This window comes from Malania oleifera, chromosome 7 (assembly GCF_029873635.1).
Source record: "Malania oleifera isolate guangnan ecotype guangnan chromosome 7, ASM2987363v1, whole genome shotgun sequence".
NCBI classification, from domain to species: Eukaryota; Viridiplantae; Streptophyta; class Magnoliopsida; order Santalales; family Ximeniaceae; genus Malania; species Malania oleifera.
The window spans coordinates 20,416,152-20,438,497 of NC_080423.1; the positions used below are offsets into that span (position 1 = coordinate 20,416,152).

Here is a 22,346-nt window from a genome sequence, read left to right on the forward strand (position 1 = left end):
GCTCCCTACACTAACTCACTCTTCCTCATTGGAGCACTATGTGGCTTATATTGCAAGTGTCCATATCATCTAAGTTGTCCCTCTATTAACTTATCTTCTATAGGAGCTACACCCAACTTCTCACGAATATGTTCATTCCTTAATTTATTTTTCAATGTTATACCACTCATCCATCTAAGCATTCTCATCTCGGCAACTTTTACTTTTTGGACATTCTGTTTCTTCTTCGCCCAACATTCTGATCCATATTACATAGTTGGTTTTATAGCTATCCTATAAAACGTCCCTTTTAATTTTAAGGGTATTCCACGATCACAAAGCACACTTGAGGCACTTCTCTATTTTACCCAACTTACTTTAATTCTATGCATTACATCATCTTCAATGTCTCCTTTAGCTTGCATAGTAGATCCAAGGTAACAAAATCTACAAGTGCTATTTATTTCTTCATCATCAAGTTTAACTGTCTCCAATATTCCTCCTATCATTACTAAAATTACATTTCATATAATCTGTCTTATTTCTACTTATCCTAAAGTCTCTAGATTCCAAAGCTTCTCTCCATAATTCTAATTCAGCCTCTACTCTGTCCCTAGTTTCTGTCAACGGAATAGAAAATAGAAAAAGATTTCTTTCCTTATTTCAGCCCACAATTATTTCCATATTTCTCCATTAATTATTTTGTATAGTTAGCATATATTTTGTTTACATGTATAGGGCTTGACAAATTATAGTTTACATGTATAGGGCTGGAATCATGCTAGAACTTATTTACTTTCCATGTATAGCATTCTTGTAAAGTCTATATATAATATACCCATTCGGCCATTCACACAATACTTTGACATGGTATCAGAGCCTGCCGACTGCTAATTTTTTTTCCCTTTGAATTTTGCTTTTTTTTTTTTTTTTTTTTGGTCTTCTCGGTTTGGAGGTGTCTCTCATTTCTGTGGCTGTTGTGGGTCTATTCTCTTCTGGAATTTTTTGGTTCTCTGTCTTTTGATAATTTTGTGGCTAAGTGGCTGTCGGAATAGCTTTTGGTTGCTGTTCTGGTGCTTCTTTGTCCTTGTGATTCTCGGCACAGCAAGTTTCTTGGGTTGCAATTTATTTTTAGTGCAGGCAGGTCGATCGGAACAGCTATCTGTTGCTGTTTCTGGTGCTTCTCTGTCCTTGTGATTCTCGGCATAATAGGTTTCTTGGTTCAAGATTTATTTTTTAGTGCAGGAAGGTTGATATTGGTTCTTTCTATTGCTGTTTCTGGTGCTTTTGTCCTTGTGATTCTCGGCACAGCAGGTTTCTTGGTTCAAGATTTATTTTTTAGTGCAGGCAGGTTGATCTTGGTTTTCTTTGTTCCTGCGTTGATTTATTTTTGGGCTTCTCGATTTTCTCCTTTATTTAGCATGGATCCCGCACTTGTGAGTGCCAAGTTTACGGGCAACAATTATTCTACGTGGGCCTTTCAATTTGAACTTTTCTTGAAGGGAAAAAATCTTTTGGGTCATATTGATGGCACGAATTGTGCACCCAATCTTGATAAATCCAAGGATTCAGTGGCTTTTCCTTCATTGGCTGTGCTTGATGCCAAGGATTCAGCGGCTTGTCCTTCATGGGCCGTGCTTGATGCTCGGATTATGTCTTGGTTTCTTGGTTTGGTTGAGCCACATATTGTCCCCAACTTGCAACCTTATCGCACTGTTCAATCCATGTGAACTTATTTAAAATCAGTATATCATCAAGATAACGGTGCCTGTCGTTTTTAGTTAGAGCATGCGATCACCATGTTTCAACATGACAATTGTTCCATCTGCTATTCAGATTGTTAATGGCAGTTCTTTGCCAATAGCTGCTGTCAAAGATGCCTCTTCTAAGTTCACTGATGTGTTTCTTGCTCCTCAGCTTTCCACAAATCTTATTTCTGTCGGTCAATTAGTTGATAACAATTGTGTTGTTAATTTTTCTGGTGATGCTTGTGTTGTGCAGGACCAGGAAACGGGGGAGCCGATCATGAAGGGACCTAAAGTGGAGCTCTTGTTTCCACTACTTTTTCCTGTTTTGACACTTTCTTTAGTTTCTTCTATTAGTTATTTTGTTTGTAATAATGCTTTAGATCTTAGTAAGGTGTGGCATCGTTGTTTAGGCCATCCCCATACTCAGATCTTATCTCATTTATTGAACTCTGATTTACTTGGTAATAAAGAACGTTCTTCTTTATCTCTTGAGTGTGCTTCTTGCAAACTTGGTAAAAGCAAAACTCTTAGCTTCCCTTTGCATGTTAGTAGAGCTTCTCAGTGCTTTAATCTTATCCATAGTGATGTTTGGGGACCTTCCCCGGTTTGTTCACGTGAAAAATTTAAATACTATGTGACTTTCATTGATGATCATAGCAGATTTACTTGGGTTTAATTTCTTCGCTCTAAATCTGAGGTTTTCGTACTTTCACTAAGTTTTTAGCGTATGTTGACAATCAATTTTATGCTTCTATTGAGACATTACGCACAAATTCCGGTGGTGAATATTTTGTCTTTTGAGTTTCAGGAATTTTTGGCTTCTAAAGGTATTATTCATCAACGTTCATGTCCTTCTACTCCCCAATAGAATGGAGTAGCCGAACACAAAAATCGTCATCTCCTAGATGTGGTACATACTCTTTTGCCGGAATCCTCTATTCCATCCTTGTTTTGGCTTGAGGCTCTGAAAACTACTACTTGATTAATCGTTTACCTTCTCAAGTCCTACACATGGAGTCTCCCTATTTCCGCTTATTTGCTAAGAAACCTAGTTATGATAACCTCCGTACCTTTGGTTGTGTATGTTTTGTTCATTTACCTCCTCATGAGCGACATAAATTATCTACTCAATCTGTTCGATGTGCATTCTTGGGATATAATGTGTGTCAAAAGGGATTTGTTTGCTATGATCCTACATTATATTGTACACACATTTTTAGGAATGTTATTTTCTGTGAAAATGAACATTTCTTTTTTCTCTTCTGTACCCTCCTCGTCTACTGTGATTCACCCCTCCTTTGAGGAGCAGTTCTCGGATCCTCATCAAGTCTGTTCTTGTTTTAAACCAGGTATTGTGTATACGCGACGCTCCCGCCCATTGTCTCTTCTGGTGGCTCATCCGATATCTGATCCTACCACACTCCAAATTCAGTCAGTTGCAGCACCTCCAGAGCCTTTGGTACGTCGCTCTTCTCGAGTGTGTGTACCCCCGGATAGGTATAAGTTTCCCTCTTCCAGTTCTAGCAATTCTGTTTCAGCTCTTACTGTTGCATTGTCCAATTTAGATATTCCCATATGCTACTCACACACTGTTGAGCATGATTGTCGGCAACAAGCTATTCAGGAAGAAATTGTTGCTCTAAAGGCCAATCACACCTAGGACATTGAGCCTTGCCCTCCCACCATTGTTCCTCTGGGTTGTAAATGGTTTACTCAGTTAAGGTCCGATTTGATGGAAGTTTGGATTGTTACAGAGATCGCCTGGTTGCACTTGGGAATAATCGGGAATATGGTGTCAATTATGAAGAGACCTTTGCTCTTGTGGCTAAGATGACTACTGTTCGTGCGATTCTAGCTATTGCTGCGTTCAGTGATTAGCCACTACATCAAATGGATGTCAAGAATGCTTTTCTTCATGGGGATCTTAAAGAGTGTATTCATATGAAGCCATCGCCGGGCTTGTTTCCCTCTCCAACTTCACATGTGTGTAAGCTTCGTCGCTCTCTTTATGTTCTCAAACAAGCTTCGAAGGACTGGTTTGATAAATTCTGCACCACTTTATTACAATTTTCATTCAGGCAAAGCAAGTATGACTCTTCATTGTTTCTTCGGAAATCATACATGAGTATTGTTGTTCTTTTGGTTTATGTTGATGATATTGTGATTGCTGGTTCCTATTTTGCTTTACTTGCTCAGCTCAAGACTTATCTCTTAGAGTCCTTTCATATGAAAGATCTTGGGTCTCTCATATATTTTCTTGATCTTGAGATGAATCGTAGTCCCTCCGGTATTTCACTCAATCAACATAAGTATGCTAGTGACTTGGTGGCTACAGCTGGCCTTCAGGAGGGTACTTCTGTTGATACTCCCATGGAATTAAATGTCAAGCTTCGCAAAGAGGAGGGTGACTTACTTGCTGATCCCAGTTTATACCGGAAGTTGGTGGGTAGTCTTGTCCATGTCACCATTACTAGACCGGACATTTCTTTTGCTGTACAGCATGTCGGCCAGTTTCTTCAGACCCCTCGTCATCTTCATTTGGCTGCTGTCCGTAGGATGATACGCTATGTTCAGGGCACTTTTGCACGTGGTTTATTCTTCCTTGCAGGCAATTCTACTCGTCTTGCTGCTTATAGCGATGTTGATTAGGCTGGTTGTGCAGATACACGTCGCTCCATCACTGGTTGGTGTGTGTTCTTAGGTGATGCAGTGACATCTTGGAAGAGTAAGAAGCAAGATAGATTTTCTAAGTCATCGACGGAATTTGAATACCGAGCAATGCCTCTTGCCTGTTTTGAAATTATTTGGCTTCGAGGTTTGCTTGCTGAGCTAGATTTTTCTAAGACCAATCCTACACCTTTACATGTTGATAATATGAGTGCTATCCAGATCATGGCCAATCCTATCTATCATGAGCGCACGAAGCATATTGAAGTTGATTGTCACTCTATCCGTGAAGCATTTGAAGCTCGTGTTATCACTCTTCTACATGTTTCCACTGAATTACAAATTGGTGATATCTTCACCAAGGCGAGCTCGTCATCTACATTGCTTCCTAAGTAGCAAATTGATGCTTGTTGATCAACCCGCATCAATTTGAGGGGGGCTATCAACGGAACAACAAATAGCAAAAGATTTCTTTCCTTATTTCAGCCCACAATTATTTCCTTATTTCTCCATTCATTATTTTGTACATTTAGCACATATTTAGTTTATAGGTATAGGGCTTGACAGATTATAGTTTACATGTATAGGGCTAGAATCATGCTAGAACTTATTTACTTTCCATGTATAGCATCCTTGTAAGGTCTATATATAATATACAGAACTCAAGGCCAAACCATTCGACCATTCACACAATACTTTGATAGTTTCATCAATTAATACATTATCATCTGCAAACAACATACACCATGGAACCTCCTTTTGAATACTCTTAGCCGGTTGGTCCATCACTAAAGCAAAAAGATAAGGGCTCAAAGCAGATCCTTGATGTACATCTATGGTGATTAGAAATTTTCTAGTTTTTCCATCTATAATCCTTACACTGGTCATTACTCCGTCGTACATATCCTTAATGACATCAGTATACCTACTACATACACCCTTTTTTTCTAAAATCCACCATAGAACTTCCCTAGGTATCCTATCACATCCTTTCTCTAGGTCAATAAATGCCATATGCAAGTCCCTTTTCTTTTCCCTAAACTTTTTCATTAATCTTCTTAAAAGATATATAGCTTCTATGGTAGATCTCCCAGGCATAAAACCAAATTTATTTTCTGAGACCTTTGTTTCTATCCTTAATCTTTGTTCAAATACCCTTTCCCATAGTTTCATCGTATGATTCATAAGTTTAATTCCATGATAATTATTACACTTTTGAATATCTTCTTTATTTTTGTATATAGGTATTAAAGTGCTTTTCCTCCATTCATCTGACATTTTCTTAGTTTTTATAATTGCATTAAATAAATTAGTTAACCATATAATTTTGTTATCACCTAAGTATTTCCAAACTTCAATTGGGATATTATTTGCTCCTATAGCTTTCCCATTTTTCATATTTTTTAGTGCAAACTTAATTTCGTTAACTCTAATTTTGCGAATAAATCTCATATGTTTTGTATTTTCCTCATTTGACAATTCTAAGTTTAAGCCTTCAATTTGGTTTTCATTAAACAACTTACTAAAGTAACTTCGCCATCTTTCTTAATGTCTTCGTTCTTAACCAAGACAATATCATCCTCACTTTTTATACATTTTACATTTCCTAAGTCCTTACTCTTCCTTTCTCTAGTTTTAGCAAGCATGGTCTTAAAAATCCACGAAATTGTCAACATTTTTGTAGAAATTTACGGTTTCTGTCACCCTCGTAATTGAAATGGCAGTCGATTTCTGTCTTGCATAATTTCCATTGAAATCAATGAATCATCTCGAAATTTATAGAAATCTCGAAATTTCAATGAAATTTATCGAAATTTTAACTATACAACGAAATTTCCTTTGAATTCAAATAAGAGATTTAGGAGAATGGTTTTAAATAAAGGCTGCAACCGTTACGTAACGCCATTATGTAACGGGTTTTTGGGTTACTGATACCGTTACACACCACGAAATCAGTGGAAAGAAAAATCACGGTTGTAGCGGCCGTTACGGACCGCGACCGTTATGTAAAGGCCGCTACACGACTGTTACATAAAAAAAATTAATTTATTTTTTACTTTTTCTTCTCACTTTTTCCCTCTCATTCATAAATCATTCTCAATATGCCATATGAGGAGGGGGAAAAGATTATAATGAAGATGGCAGTGATACAAAATTTACTATTTCTTTAAATACTCACAAGAGATGCATTAATTAACAATTTGAAAAATACTAACTTAGGAAAATATTTTATTTTGACAATATTAGTAATGTGATATTTATGTTCTATATATTTCAACTTCAACCTTCTTTATTTTCTAGCTATTTTATATTTGTATTATTCGTATGTCTTATGTTTTTAATAGATTAATGGAGTGTATAATGTTTTTTTTTTTATTAATTAATTTAGCACACATAAGAATTTATCATAGATAAGAACAATGAGAAGTATAAATACGTACACGCGCTTAATTTTTTTATCAATGGTGGTTTAAAACAAATGTAAACTTGTTACCCTTACCAAAAAACTTAGTTACCTGAACTAAAGGATCCAAAATACGCTAAAACTCTTTCTAAGAAGGGCTAAAAGCTTAAAACATGCAAGTACGCTAATATGCACAAGGTTGTGCGTGCTTTAAAAAAATTCACTGCCGCAGTGCCGTTACACCTAATTCTCGTTATGTAACATCTGCTACTCTCGCTTCCCGTTACAACCGCTACTGTTACGTTACACTACCCACTACCGCGATTTAAAACCATATTTGGGAGTAAAGTGAAATTTCTCTCTTAATTTATTTTATTTATTTTTATCGAAACAAAATATTATTGTAAATGCTTTTGAAATTATATGAAAAAATAAACTTACAGCAACATTTTATTTAACCATTTATATCTAAATTATCATTATTTGTATAATAAATAATATTTAAATGATTTATGAATTTCATTTGTATTAGCTGAATATGCTTGCTGCACATTATCTTAAAAATATGATTGATACACATACTATATTACAACTTTTCCACTTCATACACAATATAGATGTATTTAACTTGTAATATATTGGTCCTATAATTTACATTATTATATTTGTTAACGATTTCTAAAGTTTCACAAAGAATTCCATGCTTTACTACTGATTTCCGTTATTTCTCCAAATCGAAATTGAAATCGACATCGAAATTGAAATTTCCGTCACAATTTTTGTACTTTTGGAGCTTTGAAATTTGAGTCGAAATCGAAATTTAAGACCTTGTTAGCAAGTTTAAATATATCTCTTTCCCCTTCTTTGTATCTAATCTATCATATAAACTATTAAATGATTTGTATTTGACTTTACTAACGACCTTTTTTGCATCTTTTCTTGCCTCCTTATACTTTTCAAAGTTATCCCTGTTTCTATATTTTTGCCACGTTTTATATCAAATTTTTTTTGTCTTTACGGTTTTTTGTACTTTTTTATCCCACCACCAACTTTCTTTGCTATTCGAGAATCTTCTCCTTGATTCACCTAAAATCTTTTTTGCTATCTTTTTAATAGAGTTAGCTAATTGACTCCAAAGAGTATTTGTATCTATTCCATCCTCTATAGTCCAATCCCCATTTTAATCATTTTATCTTTAAATTTTATTATATTTTATCCTTTTAGATTCCACCACCTAGTTCTCTTATACTGGTTTATTTTATCATTTTTCTTCCATTTTTTAATACATACATCTAACATTAAGACTCTATGTTGTGTGGTTAGGCTTTAACCTAGAATAACTTTACAATCCTTGCATGATAAACGATTCACCCTCCTAGTTAAAAAAAAAAATTTATTTGACTTCTATGTTGTCCACTTTTAAAGGTTATTAAGTGTTTTTCTCTCTTCTTAAAGAAAATATACATTATACTAAAATCATATTACATCGCAAAGTCTAAGATCATCTCCCTAGACTTATTTTTGTCTCCATATCCATATCCTCTATGTATTCTCTCATAATTTTTATTATCCCCTCCAACGTGTCCATTCAGATCTCTTCCTATAAATATTTTCTCAGTCCCTGTTATGTCTTGTATAATACTATCCATATCTTCCCAAAATTGTCTCTTAAGATTTTCTGCTAAGCCGACTTGAGGAGCATAAGCACTAATGATATTTATTATCTCTTGTCCTAGTACCATCTTGATTTTTATAATTCTATCCCCTACTCTATTTACATCAACACCGCTATCTTTTAAATTTTTGTCTATAATAATTCCTACTCCATTCTTATGTTTTTCTTTTCCAGTGTACCAAAGTTTAAATCCCGATTTATCAATTTCTCTAGCACTTAGATTCTTTGGGAATTTGTTCTTATAGTACAAATATTTCTTTGATCTCTTGACTAGTGCTAATATCTTTTTTTTGCTCTATAAAAGTACTTGGAAGGCCAAAGGTCCTTAAAAAATTAAGCTTTTGTCCGGTTGGTTGTTCTTAATAGAGTTAACGTCAACAATCTATTGCAGAGTAGTAGACCTTTAGAGGCACTTTCTCTTGATATGTGCTCATTATGTTTTGACTATTCAGGAATAGTTTCTCATTTGTTTTTGCACTATGATTTTGCTTGGAAGATGTGGAATAAGCTTTTTGATCTACTGGAAGGAAATTGGGCATGTCCGGAATTGGTGGTGGATTTGTTGGTCATTTCTTTTTCTTGTTTTGTTAAAAAAAGGATGCATATGCATTATAGAGATGTGCAGTACAGCTGTGCTGTGGGATTAGGGCTGAAACCAAATGTGCATATATTTATAGGGAAAAAATTGAGTCTCTCTTTGTTATTGTTAAGATCCATTATTTAGCGTCACTGTGGTGTGCTGGTGCTGGTTGTTTAAAAGGAGCGAGGTTCTTTGACATTCAATGGGATTGGATTGGCTATCTTTGTTAGTTTGATTGTTGTTTTATCTTTTTTTTTTAATTGTATTTTTTATTTTTGTTTAGGAGGATTTCTTCTTTTTTGTACATTCTTCCTGATCTAATGAATTCATCTTCTTTGTTATAAAAAAACATGTGTTCTTGTGTCTCCCAAAAATGAGTTGTGAAAATAGTTGCAAGAATCTTAAGCTTCTGATGAGAATGGATGCACTTCGCTTTGTTAGTACCATCAGGCATCTCAATTTCTTTGAAGTCATACCCAAATTTAGATGTGTTTTTTGACTCTTTTTCTATGCTGGAATGGATCAACAACTTGCTCCTCATCATTAGTCTGAGTTGAATTAGAGGTTGCCCTTGTTGGTGCACTCACTATTATCCACTTCAATTCATCGTCTGCTTTCTTATGCAACACCAAATGGCGATCAAATAAATCAAAACATGTTGGAATTAGCTAAATAAGCTTTGCCATGTAATTCATGTGCATAAAGTAGAACACATGCTAACCAAATGGCATGGGTATGGGTTTGAATGATAAATAAATACACATCATTTATAAATGAACTTTAATTGTTTAAATTGCTTTAAGCTAAAAGAACACCAGATCTGGATGCCTAGTAAGTTGTCCAAGTTGTTTTTCCACCAGTAAACAGTGTGTCTAGAAGAACTAAGCTATGCTGTTGGACACTGACATACATGTTTACAATTTGGAGGAAGCAGCAGTTTCATATCAAACATCAAGTCATCAAGAAGCTGAAGCAAGAAAGAGGAATTTCTGAATATAACCACTTGTATTGTAATATATTAAGGACCGGGAGCGACAAAGCAGCAGCAGCAGCAAAGGTGCTGCTAGCTAGCTTCATCTTCATTGTTTGACGCATACTTTGAAAGAAGAAACTGACCACATAATCACAATCATGCCTAGACAGACAAATTAAAACTAAATCAAAAAGTAAAAGCACCAAGGAGAATTATGTATATTTTTCAGCAGCAGCCCCATAATCAAATACCAAATTAAAGGGAAACATAAAAATCTGTTATTTGCTCTCAGAAAAACCTTGTCATTCAAGAAAATAGATGGGGAATTAACCGGCAAAAAAAAAAAAAAAAAAAAAAAATTCAATAAACAATTACAAAACCTACAGAAAGTAAAAAAGAATTAAAAGTCAACCCAGTTCAGTATGTTGAGAGAGGTCTGACCAGCGATCAACAGCAAGTGAAAAATCTGCAGCTAACTGGCCAAGAATGAGAGAGAGAGAGAAGAATAAAGGAAAGGAGAGGAGAGGAATCTGCATTGTGTTGTTACCTAAGGGGTGAGAGTGATGATTGGGCAGTGATGGCATTGAGTGCTACGATCATAGGGAAGGGAGAGGCAGATGAAAAACCCGACTCGCCATTTTTGAAGGCTAGGTTGTTCTTTGTTTTAGGCTTCAAGCAATTAGTCTTCCTCTTTAGTTTAAAATATAGCCCTTATATATGTTTATGTATACATGTGTGTTTGTGTGTAAATAAACATAATATGTATATGTGTAAAAATATATATAAAAATAAAGAAAGCTGAATTAAGCTTGCGAATTGAGCACTTGAGAATATTGAGCTTGAGCGGACAAGCTACTCAAGTAGCTTGAACTGAACTTGAACTTGAACTTGAATGCAGTTGGCTGGGTCAGTGGTAGGACGAGTCGAGGTCAAGTAGCCTGTGAGTAGGCTTGAGTTACATCCTTAGGGAAAATGGCGATCTTGTAATTTGTGTTATTTAGTGTATCTATTTGGGATTGTAGTAATTTTATATTGTTTTTAATTTTTGATATTATAAGGTTTATCTTTCACCTTTTTTCTTTTTCTTTTGGTTAGGACGGGGTTAATTTAAATACTTGGTTTTTAATTGAACAACTAGTTTTGGATGATTATTTAGCCATAATTTGCTTCTTCTTCCCCTTCTTTCTTCCTTCCCTTGATCTCTTCTGTTTTGCTTCACAAAGTCAGTATTGAGCTAACTTGTTGAGAAAATAGGCTAAATCCAATTAAAGAAACTACTAACTACTATTGAAACAGGAAAAAAAAATAAATTGTTTTTCTCTTGTTTTCATCTACTACTCATCAATGTATGTGTATGACTTTTGAAACATGGCACACAGAATTATGTAGTATAGACAGCTACAATAAAAACACATATCTCATGCCTTAAGAGCCGTGAATGCTAGGCCAAATAGGTTCTTGGATGACTAATCCACAGAAATTTTGCCCCACTTATGAAGTGCAAAATGCCTTGCCAGAAAAAGACGAATTTATATGTGGAAGCATAAAATGTGCAAGAGGGGCAATGGTATGATTATAGTTAGAGGATTTTTGCAACAAAAAATGGCCCATATGACAGATTGAAACTTGTATTGGCAGCTTAGTAGGTGTGAAAACTTGCACTAAGGATGTTGAGGCAGGCTCGTCTGTAACAAGGCTACAAAGTGTTCAATGTGGCCAAAAAAAGAAAAAAAAAGTGAAGTGCTCAATGTGGCAACTTAAAAAAAAAAGTTGGTGCATAGATGTTGGTGCTTTAAATAGGCTCTACATGTGCTACTAGTGTATTTCTTGGACAACAAGGAACAAATAAACTGCTCTTTGTAAACATGTGTTGTTAATATGCATGATGGGTGCATATATAACTCCCAAATTCAGATTTTAATTTGAGTGAGTGGATGAAATAAATCATTCTAGAACATCTTCCATGCATCATTGTTTTCTATTTCTTGCTTGTGCCTTAGTGATGGAGTTTTATTAGCTCATTTATTCATATTCTTCTTTTGTACCTCAGGTCCCACATGAGATTTCTTTGTATTTAAATGATTTTGTCCGTATCAGAACTGGGATGCAGGTAAAAGTGCAATGCATCTTGTCACTAGTATTCAAAATTTTTTATGGGGAAATAAAATCATTAAGCTACAAGGGAGGGCAATAAAATGATGCAACTGTGTCATGTCATTCAAGTTTCTCACAGGGTTTTGATTGTTCTACATTTCTCTTTCAGAATGTCATACAAGCTGGATTACTAAAAGAAGGATTATGTGCAGTGCAGGATGAGAGTGCAGGTCAAATTTTCACACTAACATCATTTTGAGACATTTTGAAATTTCAGATGCAAGTAAGATGCCATATGGATTTCTGGTATAAGTTTTGTTTTCCCCTTGAACATGTGCTTTATATCAATTAGCAATAAGCTCTCGTTTTGCGAGCAAGTGAATAAATATTGAATGCTGTCCATGGTTTTATCAAGTATGATGTAATAATGATTTGCAAAAGTGCATAAATGATTAGGATTAGCATGAAATTCAATAAACTTAACTCATTATAAATAGATATGACTGGGAAATCATCTGGCTTGAATGGGACTATCTCGGCGCTGGAGAACGGGAGATTCGATGCTTTTTCTTGACAGATGCCAGGGAGATCATGATGCTTCTTTGCAGGTGCCAAGAGACTGGATGCGTTTTTTGCAGGCGTTAGGGAGATCTGTTGTGTCATCTTCGCAGGCCCAGGTTGTTGTCCAACAGCATTCAGGGCGTGACATACAAGTGGAGAGGGCATACATATGAGTATATCTCAAGCCCACCAAAGGTTTTGGGCAAAGTGTGCAGGTGGAGGAGAAACATATTCGTGGCTCATCTCCTTCGGCAAGAGATGTTAGAGCAAGTGGCCATTGTGACCTTTTGTCTAGTTGGCCAAGGGCAGGGAGAAGGAATATTTTAAATATTGATAAGTTTTCCATAGGTATTTTTATGGAGAATGAATGTCAGGTGAAGGTGTCTGGGAAGCAGGGTGTGTGGATGGTGGTAAATTTTTTGCTTGATCAGGTTGGAGATTGAGATGGTGGGAGTCCTAATAATGTGAATGTGGGTATGCGTGGGGTGACGAAACTTCTGGTTGCGAGGGAAACCAATAGTATAACAACTATATACTTGTTGGGGGCAGAAGGGCATGGAAAAAAAGAAGTCCTTAGTTGAGAGGCATAACAGTGCAGATGTGAGGGTAAGTTTGTTTTCGGAATGCTATAGTGGTGGGAGTTTTTATATTGAGGAGCTTTCAAATGGGTCGAACATAGATTCAATAAAGACGGTTAGTGACGAAATGCCATTAAGGAGAAGAAGAAATGGGGTGATTTATCTAATGATGAAGGTGCCCTGGATACTGATTTTGATTGTGATGGATGGTTATTTATAGATGAGGTTGGCGATAAACTTGGGTATGGATCAGACTTTCCTGATTTAGTGGGCGTTATTTCCTACCTCCTTCTCCCAAAGGATTCAGAGGGTGTTTCTATTTTTTGAGAATGGGTGAATCGGTAAGGAAAGAGACAATATGGAGCGGACTGAGGCTGGTATTTTGCTTGTCCCTGGTCCTGGCTTCAACATTTGTTGGATAAAATAGGTTTGTGGTTAGCTGACCCGGAAATTAAGGAAGTCTGTTTGGATGGTGGTAAAAGTAAGGCTAAGAAGGGACACTCTGAATTAGCGAATTTTCTGTGCTCTATTAATTATGATGGAAAGGGATTGAAAAGCGGTTTTTTTAGGTAGCATTTGTTAGTTCTTTTCTGGATGGTGGTACTGTTGAGGTTTGTTTTTCAGTTCTCTTTTTTGAGGATTTATTGTCCTCTATTGACTGTATATCCTTTCTCTCATAATTTGTATTTTTTTTAAATTAAAAAAATATTAATAATTCCGTTAATTGATTGATTTTCTTCTTATGGCTCAACTATTCAAATTAATTGTAAGTCACCATGATGACTAAAGGTCTTATGAAAAAAGAATAGAGCGAGTACATGGATGATTTTAAAGAGCATTGTAATGCTAAGTGAAATTTTGCTACTACTAATAATAAAACAATAGATAAACACATTTCAATGAGTGCATTGTTCTTCTTTTCCACTTAAATATGTCAAAATATTAAGGAACATATATAAAATAAAGTTACTATTATTTGTAAATGGTATTTGTTTGTAACATGTAACTAGAAGGGGATGGGCATCAATTTTTTTCACCTGTTTATTAATGGGTCAACTTAAATTAGAACCCGTTTAAACCCTGATTCATTAGATACCTGGCCCATTGGCAAAACCCATTGGCTTGTTTTGCCACCCTGGGAGGGAGAGGGCATTTAGATATAGGGGAAAAATGTCATTTGATAGAGAGCCTGACAATATAAAATGGACTCATTGAAAGATGGAAGTGCAGTATTATTCATGATTCCACCTAACCTAAATATGTTGAATTAGGGAAAATATACAAAATAAATTTATTATAATTTCTTAGTGGGCACCGGTTTGTACCCCACAAATTAATTTGATGGGCATGGCATCATCTTGACATGTGATGCAGTATTTCACACCGCGTGAAGGGTCACATGGCACTAGTTGTAGAACACAAGCTTAACTAGTCTGCCGAAAGTAAACCATGAACTACCACATGAACATGTTCACAACCATCAAATACAAATTATGCAGAAGGCAAGCATGAAAGTAAACACGAGAGTCAAAAATGGTAAAGCAATGCAATTTATTTATCACATATTCCGTGGGTAAAGTGTGTTTGGTGGGGAGGCAAGTAGGCTAAACACAATTATAGTAACTAGTGAGTTAATTGATGAATACTCATCCTTAAAGAGCTTTCTATGCAGTTCCTACTCTACCACGAGGAAACATTAGCTTGATCGAGGAGTCATACTTCCTTTTTTTAATGAAAGCAGCGTCCTACTCAAAAGAATAAAAAATATATACTAGTATCTATATGATGATTAGCCAACCAATGTGCACAAGACAAGTGGTCAGAGGCAAGTTCTCTAAACAATCTTGGCTCATGTCATACATTATGATGCACATGAGTTGACTTTAATGTATGCTAACGAATTAATTGACAGGTTTTCATCTGAAATGAGTTTCATGCTGATCTAGTAGTTGTTTTTAATTACTTCAAGTGAAAGTTAGATCCATGCGAAATATATTTATATTTTTTGCATATTCAATCTCAGATGTTTTTCTTTGTCCTCTTTACTTTAGTCATCATGCAGTCATGGACAAGGGTCATAATTTCAATTGCAAGGGTCTCTTTCTTGTTAGGATGAAAGTTGCTTCAACAGTATACTTATTTTTCGTTAGAATATCCAGTCAAATTCTGGTGCTTCTTTTCATGTTATCCACTTGTAGTCATCCACATCATTATTATTGACCATGTGAAGCCATGTATATGAAAAACTTAAATCCATTTGTGATGATAGATTTACTCTTTTTTTGTTTTTTTGTTTTGAAACTATATGGTTTATTATGCTGCAGTTTTCAGCTACAGTAACGGAGAAAAATACAATGGCCTTTTTTCTCTGGTCCAATCATTTAATTGAACTGTTTTGAACATCTTCTAATGACATACACTCAATTTATTATAATTTCTATACAGGTTTAGTAGTTTCTGTTTTAGATCCACAACCAGGTGAGAGTATTATTGATTGCTGTGCTGCTCCCGGAGGAAAGACCCTTTTCATGGCATCCCTTATGAGGGGACAAGGTAATTTTTAAGCAAACTAGTCTTATCTGCCGTTTAATGTGCTTTCCATTCAAGTAATTGTGCTAATTAAGGGTTTTATTTGGAGAAATTGAAAATGATATTAGACAAAGTATTCTGTGTTGAACAAGTCTGTTCTTACTGCAAAAATTCTGGTTTGTTCTCAATTCAGTATCTCAATATAAAAGTTGACTTCAGTGAGAGTCCAAAATGATCCTGTCACATACTTCCTCCTTTTAAGACAACATTAATTGTTCATTTCATAATTTCGTGTAATACAATGCAAAAAAATTGAATAAACTGCTTTTGTTGGAAGAAATTGTTGGAACATCAGTGATATTGTAGACTGGAAATGGTCAATGCTAATGATGTATTATATTTATGTTTCTAGTTCTCTTGAGATAGAATGTCCAGCAATTTTGAATTAATATGCATGTTGCCTTATTACGTTTCAGGAATGGTATCTGCAATTGATATAAACAAGGGCCGTTTGAGAATCCTCAAAGAGACAGCCTTGTTGCACAATGTTGATAATGTCATCACTACTGTTCATGCTGATCTTCGTATATTTGCTGTAAGTCTCCACTATATGGAAGATGGAAGTTTTTTTTGGGAATATGCTTTCTTTTGATTTTGTGTTTCTTTGTTCCTTATTTTTTTAACAACTTTTCCAGGAAAAAAATAAGGTTAAGTCGGATAAAGTTCTGTTGGATGCTCCATGTTCTGGGCTTGGTGTTCTCTCAAAGGTATTTGCATGAAGGCTCTTTATGTTAGTTGCCGGAACAAATAGAAGAGCATATGTTCCCTATCTTCCTCAACCTTCAGCATTCCTCACTAATAATATAAAATTGCAGTATTGAATCACATATAATTTCTATATTATGTCAGCAGCCTTGAATTCCATTGTCCCGCCCTAGGTAGAGTCACTTGTGAAGCCTTCCAGATACTACTGACTCTGCTAGTGAGTATGTGCTTTTATATGGCTGTTTGCAGCATGCTTAAACAATGCTGTGATACTCTGTGTGCTTCCCTTGTGTGTGGGTATGTGTGTGTGTGTTTTAAGGGATACCTGATTCTTGCTTTTTTTTCCCCCACTTTTTTTTTGTTGAAGAGGGCGGATTTGTGTTTGGTAAGGCTTGATATACATTGTTGGCCCACAACCTGACAGCTTTAGCTTTTAGGCAAAGTGCAATCTAACATGGTAGCTGAGACATGGTTGCCAGGAGGTGCTGGGTTTTAACTTCTAGTATTGTTGCTCCATTTATTGTTTGGTTGTTTAAGAACTATTTTTTCCTTGTAATGGGTGTTATTTATCATTTGTTTGTGTCTCTCCATGTGCATTTGGGCTGCACTTTGTGGGAGTGTTAAAGCTTGATATAATCAGGCTGCACTGCAGGAGAGTGATATACATTTTTGGTCCACAAGCTTACTTTTGTTCTTTATTTTGTCAAAGAGGGCAGACTTGCGTTGGAACAGAAGCTTAGAAGATATGGAACAATTGAAGAGTTTACAAGATGAGCTCCTAAATGCAGCTGCTATGTGAGACCAATACTTATCCTTTTCTTTTCTGATCTTAGCATGTAATGCTCTTCACACCTTGCAATTTTCCCTAACCGACTCGAGATTGATTAGTTGCAAAACATAGTAAAATCCTTGGTTTTGGTTTTATTTCCTTTTCTGGTATCAGATGTGAAGTAGAAAACTTTTTCAATGAATAGATATCTTATGTTTGACAAGGTAAATAATCTTGAGGTTTTGAAATTTGATGCTTGTGTAGGTTCCATTCATTTCAGAGTTGAAATTAATTTTTGTCGAAACTTGGAATCACTTCTGAAAAAGTGCTGAACTGAAAGAAGTGCTGAAAGTCATGTGCTGTTTCAATTATGGGGATTTGGGGAATTAGAACAAGTCCATTTTGGGGATTTTTTGGAATTAGAACAAGTCCGAATTTCATAAATTTTCTGATTTGGGCACGTAAAGAGGGGATTTTTCCAATTTCAAATTCAACCTATCATTGATAAAGTGATTTGATTATCCATCTCTCTAATAGTTTCCAAGTCGGTTTTCTCATTGATGACTCAATGATTTAATTATCCATGTCAGTGGTTTAACTTTTGTAGACCAAGTCGGCCTACAACTATCATTGGCAAAGTGATTTGGTTATATATGTCTTTGGTAGTTTCTTTTCTTGAAAATCATGTGGGTTTTCTCACTGATGACATAGTGATTTGGTTATCCATGTCAGAGGTTTATTTTTCGTAAACCAAGTTGTCCTACACCTTGGCATAGTGATTTGGTTATCCATGTATTTAATAGTTCCCTTCTTGAAAACCCGCTTGATTTTATTACGGATGACAAAGTGATTTGGCTATCCATGTCAGAGGTTTATCTTTCGTAGACGAAGTTGGCCTACACCTAACATTGGCAAAGTGATTTGGTTATCCATGTCTCTAGTAATTTCTTTTCATGAAAAATGAGTTGGTTTTCCCACTGATGATGCAATGATTTGGTTATCCATGTTAGAGGTTTATCTTCCGTAGACCAAGTTGGCATACACCTATCATTGGAAAAGTGACTTGGTTGTCTATGTCTCTGGTAGTTTCTTTTCTTGAAAATTGAGTTGGTTTTTCCACCGATGACACAGTGATATGGTTATCCATGTTAGATGTTTCTCTTTTGTAGATTAGGTTGGCCTGCACCTATTATTGACAAAGTGATTTGGTTATCCATTCTTTTGATAGTTTCCTTTCCTGAAAACCAAGTTGATTTTCTCACCAATGATACAATTGGTTATCCATGTTAGAGGTTTATCTTTCGTAGACCTAGCTAACCTATGTCTATCATTTGCAAAGTGATTTGGTTATCCATGCCTCTGATAGTTTCCTTGCTTGAAAACCAAGTTGATTTTTCCTCATCGATGACACAAAAATGTGTTTCTCACATCTTTGAAAGTTTCTATAGCTCTTTTTTCTCTCCACTATGAACACATGTATGCTCACTTGAGCTTTTCTTCTCACCTCTAGGATTGTGATTATTTACCGACCTTGTCCAAAACTGGGTCTTGATCTTTATATTTTTGCTTCTATAGAATGTTATTCTAATTTTCTATAGTAACAAACACATAAATAGGGGCACATGGAGACACCCAATTTTTTCCAGGGATGGAAATTTCTCAATTAATTAGAGAATAATGGATAATAATTAGCGATGAAGCAATTAATTAGGATTTCTCTACCCTTCTCTAAGGCATTGCTAGTGCAATTCAATTTTTGGGTTAAGGTGGGACCTTTAGTTTCAGTTTTTAGGGTTTTATTGCCTTAGCTTTGTCAAATAGGGAAATATCTTAATTTTGTTAAAACTTGATATACATTGTTGGCCCTTGACCTAATAGTTTAAGCTTTTTAGTGAAGTAGTAATCTAACATGGTATCAAAGTAGGTTTCTAGGAGTTCCTATTTTCTAATCTTGTTGCCTGTGTTTTATTGTGTGGTGTTTAAATAATTATTGCATTCCATGTAATGGGTGTTATTTATCGTGTGTTTATCTCTCCACGTGTTATCGGACTGCACGTGTGGGGTGTTCAAGATTGATATACATCATTGACCCACAACCTAATGGCTTAATCTTTTAGGTAAAGTGGTAATCTAACAAATTTGATTAAGGATTTATCCTTAAGATTAAGTTGGCTTGCTTCCAAACGACTTTGTGGGACAAGGAAGGGATTTCCTCGTCTCTGAAGGGTGTTTTTGGGAATAGGGAATTAGGGAAACACCCTACCTTCCCAAATGGTCTATAAAAGGGAAGCTAGGGCTCCCTTTGTGCACACACGCACCAATTCCTTGGAGAGTACAAGTTTAATTTAGTGAGGAGAGAGACACATGCTCAAGCATTAAGAGTTTCACGTTCGATTCGGGAGAGCATGTGCTGTGTCCTAGTTGAAGGAGACTTACGCTCAAGGAAAACTCAAGTTCGAGTGGAGAAAGAGGAAGCATATTCAAGTATTCGACTTTTCGTTGGATTTTTTTCAACCTTTCTTGGTTTTCTTATTCGAGTTACCCAAGGAGAGATTTACAAGGTATGGTTTTTATCTTCTTTATGCTTAAGAAATCTTGTTCTTGTATGGAAAAGATAGTTTGAAGGCATGGTGATGTGTATTTGTTTTGTTTTGGTTTTTTTTTTTGCATGCTCTTTATGATGAGTAGCCATAGGTGATTGGTATGAGAATCATGATTTTGCGCTTGGATTTTATGGTTTTACATGTAAAGATTCGGTTTTCCTCCTTTCTCTTAGACTCTATGTGTTTTGCCGCTGTTTTTTGAAAAATATACAGAGAAAAGGTAAGTTCTTAGAATAAGAGAGGGAGAGAAGAAAGGAGAGAGAGAGAGGTTTTCGAGAGAGAGGGAACTTGTTTTGGCTTTGTTTGCAGGTTTTGACAAGCAATATGAACATCTGGATGTAGCCTTGATGTTGCAGCACCTAAGAAAAGTCATAGGATGGCTGGAAACACTGCCCAGCCACCCATGCCGGTGAAAATGGAACAGAGAATAACAGAGGGAATTTTCATGATTTTCTGATGAGATAATGTGGTTGCTGTTGTCAATGGAGTTGGAGAAGGCAAAGGGCAGTAATCCTGGTCGTCACCAGTGCTGCAGAGTGTTGGGGATGATGCTGCATCAGTTGAAGCATGCTAGGGTTTCACAAGAAACCCTCATGCTTGTGGGAAAACTATCTGAAAGGGAGGGAAGCATTCACATGCAGTGCATGTGTTCTTTTCATTTGAGGTGGACCAGTTGATCGGTTCACTTGGACTGGTCAACTTGTTATTTTTTTTCTATTTTTTTTTGTTTTTTTAGGTCATTTAAAATAGTTTTTTAATATGTAAAAATTCCAAAAAAAAAAAAATAAGTCAGAAAGTTTCAACTTTTTGTAAATTCATGTCATTATTATTATTATTATTATTATTATTACCTGTTTTATTCTTGAAAATTCTAAAAAAATGAAAAATGTTTCAAATGATTTTAAAAAATTGGGTTTTCCTCAGTTTTAATTATTAGTACTGGACTTTAGCCTTATCAATATTAATTTTTAAATTTAAAGATAAAAAGGTGTTAAAAAATAAAGAAAATTTTTAAAAAAATTTGGGTTACTTGCCTAGGGTTTCTACGATTTCTAGTGTTCTCTTTTTATTTTTTTCATTTTTATATTTTTATTTAAGAATAGGGTTTCCAACTTAATAAAAATGGCAAAGGAAAGGGGAAAAAACCAAAATAAGGATCTGAAGGGGGTTTCCTTGTACACAAAGTTTTGAGTTTTGTTTTTATGTTAGGAAGATGAGTCTTTCAAATATAGGAAAGTAATATTGGATTTTATTTAATTGCCTTTTGTAGAATAGATAGGTATTGCATATGATTTTGCTCTTCTTTTAGCATCTTTTATTTTGGTAGCTTTGAATGCATGCTTTGATTTTTGATTGCTTGTCTTAATCTGCATTCCCTTGTATGATTAAGTAGAATATCTCTTTATTTTAGCTTGTTCACCTACAGGGTATCTTGCCTAACATTAGAATACCTTAATAAATCGGATAATGGACCTCAAGGTGGTGTCTTGTGCATTCCTTCGAGTATCTTGAGGTGAGGGTAGTTGCTGTCATGTGCAGGGTTAACTTAATATTTAATGGATGGGTAAATTTGTACTAAAGCACTCTTATATGATTAAAAAATCCATCTGAAGGTGGACATCAAGGTGGTGTCTTGTGCATACCTTCGAGGATCTCAGGGTGAGAAAATTTGCTGTCTTGTGCAGGGCTAGCCAATATCTTATATGCTGGTAAATGCTAAAACAAAAGGATTAAAGTCTTGATGGGTTAAACTTGAAGGTGATCATAGGCAAACCTTGAACTTGGCTCTGGTATGTAGACCTTCGACCATCGTGTCCTTGGACCTTAGGTGTAGCTAATTGATCAATCAATCAATTGGTAATAATTAATTACGTATTCTAACCTCACTCAGGGTAAAGTAGGTTAGTGGTGACCCTTTGGTATGTATTTTTGACCAAATTTCAAACCCATTCAAATTTATCATCTCGAGTTCACCATCTATGTCAAGGCGGTTTGGAAATCCACCTTAGTAGAGGTGGCTATCTGGCACATGTTGATAACGTGGATTTACAAATTCTTTCCCCTTTGTAAGCTAGAAAAGTTGCAAATCTGAATTCTTATGAAAGCAATGGAACATAAAACTTCCAATCAAAGATTGATACAGTAGAATTTCCTGCATTTCCTTGAAAAATATTCTGAGAATATGAGAGGGGAAAAATTAGAAAGATCGCCAGTTAATTCATCAGGCCCATCAGCTTCAATCTTATGGTCAGGTTGAATCAGGGAATCGGAACCCAATGAACTTGCTTAAAACTTTCTGGAACTAGAATTCTCGAAGGAATCATTTGATAATCCTGCAGGATCAACATTCTGACCGACTGCATATTTTTCTTTTTGAGCAGATTTTAGGCTTTTTAACATATAATCAGCCAGTGCCAGATT

The 22,346-nt window shown here is 35.5% G+C and overlaps 1 protein-coding gene across 6 annotated transcripts in view; it reads left to right on the plus strand.

The window, feature by feature from the left end:
• The window catches only part of LOC131160227 (uncharacterized), an 88,823-nt gene that overhangs the window by 51,067 nt on the left and 15,410 nt on the right, over positions 1-22,346 (plus strand). For 3 of the 6 annotated variants that reach the window (XR_009137964.1, XM_058115663.1, XM_058115666.1), the window contains exons 10-14: positions 12,077-12,136; positions 12,290-12,350; positions 15,705-15,812; positions 16,265-16,383; positions 16,484-16,555. Coding sequence is in view for 4 of the 6 variants with exons in the window: in XM_058115663.1 (XP_057971646.1) it covers positions 12,077-12,136; positions 12,290-12,350; positions 15,705-15,812; positions 16,265-16,383; positions 16,484-16,555 (420 nt within the window). In the remaining 2 variants the exon portion in view is untranslated. Of the gene's footprint in view, positions 1-12,076; positions 12,137-12,289; positions 12,351-15,704; positions 15,813-16,264; positions 16,384-16,483; positions 16,556-17,262; positions 17,349-22,346 lie in introns of all 6 variants that reach the window. The other 3 variants (XM_058115662.1, XM_058115664.1, XR_009137965.1) reach the window with 2 other exon arrangements.